General features: G+C 43.6%; 1 protein-coding gene across 7 annotated transcripts in view; it reads right to left on the minus strand.

Annotated features, from left to right (window-relative positions):
• Positions 1–5,989, minus strand: part of Osbpl1a (oxysterol binding protein like 1A) — a 186,133-nt gene that overhangs the window by 15,221 nt on the left and 164,923 nt on the right. For all 7 annotated transcript variants that reach the window (XM_029471901.1, XM_021150443.2, XM_021150445.2 and 4 more), the window contains 2 exons: positions 3,485–3,619; positions 590–687 (listed from right to left, as the gene is read on the minus strand). In XM_029471901.1, coding sequence (XP_029327761.1) covers positions 590–687; positions 3,485–3,619 — 233 coding nt within the window. The remainder of the gene's footprint in view (positions 1–589; positions 688–3,484; positions 3,620–5,989) is intronic.

Consider the following 5,989-nt stretch of genomic DNA (forward strand, 5'->3'; position numbering starts at 1 on the left):
TCCTGTGTGTGTGAGCTCCTGTCCTGTGTGTGTGAGCTCCTGTCCTGTGTGTGTGAGCTCCCCATCCTGTGTGTGTGAGCTCCTGTCCTGTGTGTGTGAGCTTCTGTCCTGTGTGTGTGAACTCCCGTCCTGTGTGTGTGAGCTCCCGTCCTTTGTGAGCTCGTTTTCATTGCTTTTGATGAACTGTAAGTGAAATAAACAGTTTTCTCCCTGAGTTGCCTTTAGTCAGGGTGCTTTATCCAGTAACAGTAGTAACAGTAAAACCCTGAACATGTCATGCCATCCACCTAAAAATGGAGGAGAGTTAATCCTAGAAGGTTGGGAACACTGAAACACTTGTAATGTGTATATTACATGTCTAGTTTGTAATATATCTATTTTGTAATGTGTATATTACATGTCTAGTTTGTAATCTATTTGTAATGTGTATATTACATGTCTAGTTTGTATTTTTGATAGTTTCTCAAGTTTCGTAGACATGGACATCAAAATAATTAGGTACTCCAGACACAAATAATCGTTTGTACCCATTTTTCTTCACTGAAAACTCTATTCAACAAGCCACCTAGAATGGAGCGGAAGACCTCACCGAACTAATTCATAAGTCTCTCCCAGAAGCGGGTTGAAGGGCTTTCCAGTGCGCTCCCACTGAGAGGCGACAGCAGACACAGCAAATGCAGCCACACACTGGAATAGAGCATTGCACAGGTTATTAACAGCCAGTCTTTGGGTCCCAGGAATCCAAGTGGCACAGAAGACAGTGACTAACAAGATTATTGAGAGGCTCGATTAGTCTGGATTTTTAATGTGGCTGTCTAAAGTTACTGTAGAAGCTTGTACACTCATAATGAAAGTTCCTAGATCTCATCCTACAGTGCTACCCTCAAACATGGCTTTTATGAGATGCTATAATTCTGCAAAGCACTTTTAAAAATCCCTTTAAGTCAATCACTTCTAATATGCCGACTTTCAAAAAACTTTAAATCACAGTTGTCTCTCAGTGGAGCTGGTTCAAATACACACCTCAAATGTCTTACACATATCCTTTTGTATATATTACATTATTTTCTAGTTACTATAAAATCTAACTCAGTGTAAAAATTATTTCATTCGTAGACTGATGACAAAGAAAAAGTATACATATTCAGTTAAAGGTGCACCAAACATACATTTAGAATTGGTAAAGATGATACAAAACTAAACAACTTAATTAGTGCAAAAGTCAATTTTGTTGACAAAGTTTTATGTCAACTTGACACAAGCTAGAGTCATTGGGGAAGAAGGAACCTCAATTGAGAAAATGTGCCTACAAGGCTGGCATATGGGAAAACCTGTGGTGCATTTGATCGATGACTGATGGGGGAAGGCCCAGCCCATGGGTGAGACAATCTCTGGGTTGTGGTCTTGGGTTCTAAAAGAAAGCAGGCTGAGCAAGCCATGACAAGCAAGTCATTAAGCAGCACCCTCCATGGCTTCTGCATCAGCTCCTGCTTCCAGACTCTTGCCATGACTTCTCTTAGTGACGGACTGTGATGTGGAACTGTAAGCTGAAATGAATCCTTTCATCACCACGATTTTTATGGACATGGTATTTTATCACAGCAATATAAACTATGGCTAAGACACCAATTAAGTTAAAAAACAGTGGATGAAAGAACAGAAAGACATTGCTTTATCTAGAAGTGTATCTGCTGAGCCTGTGCTTCACCATCCATGTACACCACGAATTAAAGAACAGAGGGACACTGTTTTATCGAGTAGAAGTGTATCTGCTGAGCTTGGCCTGTGTTTCACCATCCATGTGCATCATGCAAACATCATCTTTTATTTTGGAAATTAAAAACACTTCTTGTTACTTGAGCACTTATGAATATATATACTGGAACACTGATCCAGCATAAAAATGTTATGGTGACTATGTATTCCAAATTTTTGAGAAGATCTTCAAAAAAGTTTGCAATAAGAAATGTTGATTTCGCAGGGCAGTGGAGGTGCACGCCTTTAATCCCAGCACTTGGGAGGCAGAGGCAGACAGATTTCTGAGTTTGAGGCCAGCCTAGTCTACAGAGTGAGTTCCAGGACAGCCAGGGCTACATAGAGAAACCCTGTCTCGAAAAACAAACAAACAAACAAACAAACAAACAAAAAAACCAAAAAACCAAAAAACCAAAAAAAAAAAAAAAGAAAAAAAAAGAAATGTTGATTTCACAATTACCACATGGTACTTTCTTAACTGAAGACTTGGAAAGAGTTTCCAAGGGGAACAAAATACCCATGGAAGGAGTTACAAAGTTCGGAGTAGAGACTGAAGGAACGACCATCCAGAGACTGCCCCACTTTGGGATCCATCCCATAAACAACCACCAAACCCAGACACTATGGCAGATGCCAACAAGAGACTGCTGACAGGAGTCTGATATAGCTGTCTCCTGAGAGGCTCTGCCAGTGCCCGGCAAATACAGAAGTGGATGCTCACAATCATCCATTGGATGGAGCACAAGGTCCCCAATGAAGGAGCTAGAGAAAGTACCCAAGGAGCTGAAGGGGTCGGAAGCCCCATAGGAGGAACAACAATATGAACTAACCAGTACCCCCAGAGCTCCTTGGAACTAAGCCACCAATCAAAGAAAGCACATGGTGGAACTTGTGGCTCTAGCTGTATATATAGCAGAGGATGGCCTAGTTGGTCATTAATGGGAGGAGAGGCCCTAGGTCCTGTGAAGGTTCTATGCCCCAGTATAGGGGAATGCCTGGACCAGGAAGTGGGAGTGGGTGGGTTGGGGAGCAGAGGGAGGGAGGAGGGAATAGAGGATTTTCAGAGGGGAGACTAGAAAAGGGGGATAACATTTGAAATGTAAAGAAAATATCTAATAAAAATATTAAAAGAAAGAAAGAAAGAAAGAGCTTCCAGTAGCCACGTGTGGTTGTATGACCTGCTTCTGTAGCTCCTGAAATTCCCATCAGTCTTCATTACAGTGACCATCCCCAGAGACTGCCAGGAGGACTGAATATAAAAGACTTTCTCTTTTCTTTTCTCTTTTCCTTCTTTCCTTCTTTCCTTCCTTCCTTCCTTCTCTTATTCTTTCTCGTCTTCTCTCCTCCTCTTCCTCTTTATATCTACAAACACCTTGGCAATAGAGCTAGGCTCTCTCTGACTAGATCATAACTTATTACAGCCCATTTACTCTAACCCACATTCCGCTACGTGGCTGATTACCTGTGCTCAGGTACTATGCATCTGTCTTATCATGTCTTCCCAGGCGAATCCCTCGACAGCCACTACCCCAGAATCCTTTCTGCCTCCCAGATGCCCCACCTTCTATTTCCTGCCTAGACTAGAGGCCATCAGATTTATTATCAACAGACTCCACATCCATACAGGCAGAAGATATTCTCTCCAAAGGCCACCTATCTTTTCTTTTTAATATTTACTTATTTATTTACATCCCAAACGCTGAGCACCCCCCACCTGGCCTGCACATACCTGCATCCTTTCCACAGGATCGGAAAGTGAACTGGCTTTGTGGATGAGGTACGTGTGCTCCATGTATTCAGTTAGCCGCTGCAGGAAGCTCAGAGGCTCGTTAAATATCACTGGCATTGTGATCTTGGACAGTTCCTATTAGGAAGAAACCAAAACTGTTATTATCAGTGTTATCCACTGCAAACTGCTGCTGTTGCTGCTTTAGATAACGTGTTCCACAAAAAGCAACAGAAAAGCTCAACTCAAGAAATTTAATTAAAATCAGCTCAGCTTCATGAATCCTTACAAACATCTTCCACTATGGAGTATCTAGCAGTACAAATAAATAGAGACTACCCAGCATCCTTCATGGCTTCACAGAGTACACCATTTAATGGTGAGCGTGGACTGATGACAGTGGCATGCCTCCTCAGATCAGCACTAGGATGTGGACAAAGGCAATGGGGACACAGCAGCCATCTTCATGCTGATGCTGAAACAGCAAGCTCTGCTGGGGCAGAGGTGGCTCTGGCACCTTAGACTATTTACATAAGTCAACAAAGCCAATTAAACTGCAAGGAAACCACTAATAAGCAACTCGCTGCTTTAATCAATCAAGTCTGTCTCGTCTCTCTCCAGCAAGGACAACCTGTGATTTTCCCTCCGACTCTTTTCATGGAATACTGACCAGTGGGACCCAAAACTGCCTGAGTCATGAATCACTGTTAGCTCAAAGCAAACCCATAAGACATGTATCTAAGTTCATCTTTTAAAAACCTTATTTGTTTGTTTGATTGTTATTCATCTATCATGTCGGGCCATGTGTGTAGCTGTGTCTGTGCCACAGTGCAGAGGAAGAGGTGGGAGTCAGTTTTCTTCCAGTGTGTGCGTCCTGGGATCAACAGGCCACCATGCTTCACAACAGGGACCTTAACCCAAACAGCTGCCTGCTGGCTCTCATTCATATTGTTAGAGTCAATCATACACACCACATTTATGCAGAATTTCTACCATGAGGCCATGTTTGGCTGACATTGGGGTTTCTGAGCACCCACAATAAATGTGGGGTGACTTAAGAAGGCTCTCTCTATTTAACAAATGTTTCTCTTCCCTCTACCCAGGCACCCACTGGCCAATGCTCTCACATGGAGACACCACCTTTCCACCGTTTACCATGGACTGCCCAAGTGTCATCGCAGGGCACCTTCAAAAAGTCATCAAGTGACAAACCTCCTTCCAAACTCCTTTCCCCACTGTCCAGTGCGTCCTTGGGAATCGGGCCAGGTGGACAGTCCTAGGACGAATGCCACCAGACTCAACTCTGACTCGTCCTTACATCTGCTTCTTACTGGCTTGCACAATTACAACTACACATGGCCTTCATACAACTGCCTTTATATAGCTTCATATAACTGCCATCAGCTGCATTCAAAAACAGCCAGAAAGCGGAGAAGAGGCGAGTAACAGTTCAACACATTAAAGAGAATATTTCTACAGTCTCACTATGGCGTTGAAGAAGAAAAGAAATCGATAGGTTCAGCCATGCACAGCCAAGGTCTTATTAAACCCAGAGTCAGGGTTGGGTATACGTCACAGACAGTAGAACCACCATGCCATGTTTCAATTAAGATGCGCCAGGATCCTCTTTAACTTGGAAATACGCTTTACTTTAAAAAGTACAACATACGGCATCTTGCTTTAAAACACAAGTGCAGAGGAAGAACACTTCCTACACAAGGGCAGAGGGCCTTGCACGCACAGAGCAGCTAGGAGAACCAGGCACGGCAATCAGTTAATCACGCAGGGCTGTCCCTCTGTGGGGCAGAGAAAAGCAAACACCTGCGTTCCATCTAGAAAGCTGAGTGTGGCTAACAACCTGGTGACCCTCTCGCTAGCTGTGAGAGAGACCTCACCTAACTCCCCAGAGTGATTATTTCAGACTTCTTCCTTCCCATCCTTAGTGGGGAAGTCACATGTACTTGATGGCTTGCTGGCCTTTATGCTATTGGTCTGAGACCACATCAGACTCTAGGCCTCTAGCTGTAGAACCCACCCTCACTGTTACACGTACTCTATAAAGGAGTTTCTATACAGTCACACCTTAAGCTGTATTGTGCACCTGAAATTGGACTGACAGGGCTGAGTGTTACCTGGAAACCTTTCCCCAAATTGTGCTGTTTTAAATAATCTGATAACTAGCCACCCGGCATCAGACTCCCTGACGTCAGGTCCAGGTTGATGACGCCAATCTGCACTGAGTTCTCATTCTTTTTTTTTTTTAATTAGATATTTTATTCATTTACATTTCATATGCTATCCCAAAAGTCCCCTATACCCATCACCCCCGCCCTGCTCCCCTACCCACTCACTCCCACTTCTTGGCCCTGGTGTTCCCCTGTACTGGGGCATATAAAGTTTGCTAGACCAAGGGGCCTCTCTTCCAATGATGGCTGACTAGGCCATCTTCTGCTTCATATGCAGCTAGAGACTGGAGCTGGGGGGGTACTGGTTAGTTCATATTGTTGT

This window comes from Mus caroli, chromosome 18 (genome assembly GCF_900094665.2).
Source record: "Mus caroli chromosome 18, CAROLI_EIJ_v1.1, whole genome shotgun sequence".
NCBI classification, from domain to species: Eukaryota; Metazoa; Chordata; class Mammalia; order Rodentia; family Muridae; genus Mus; species Mus caroli.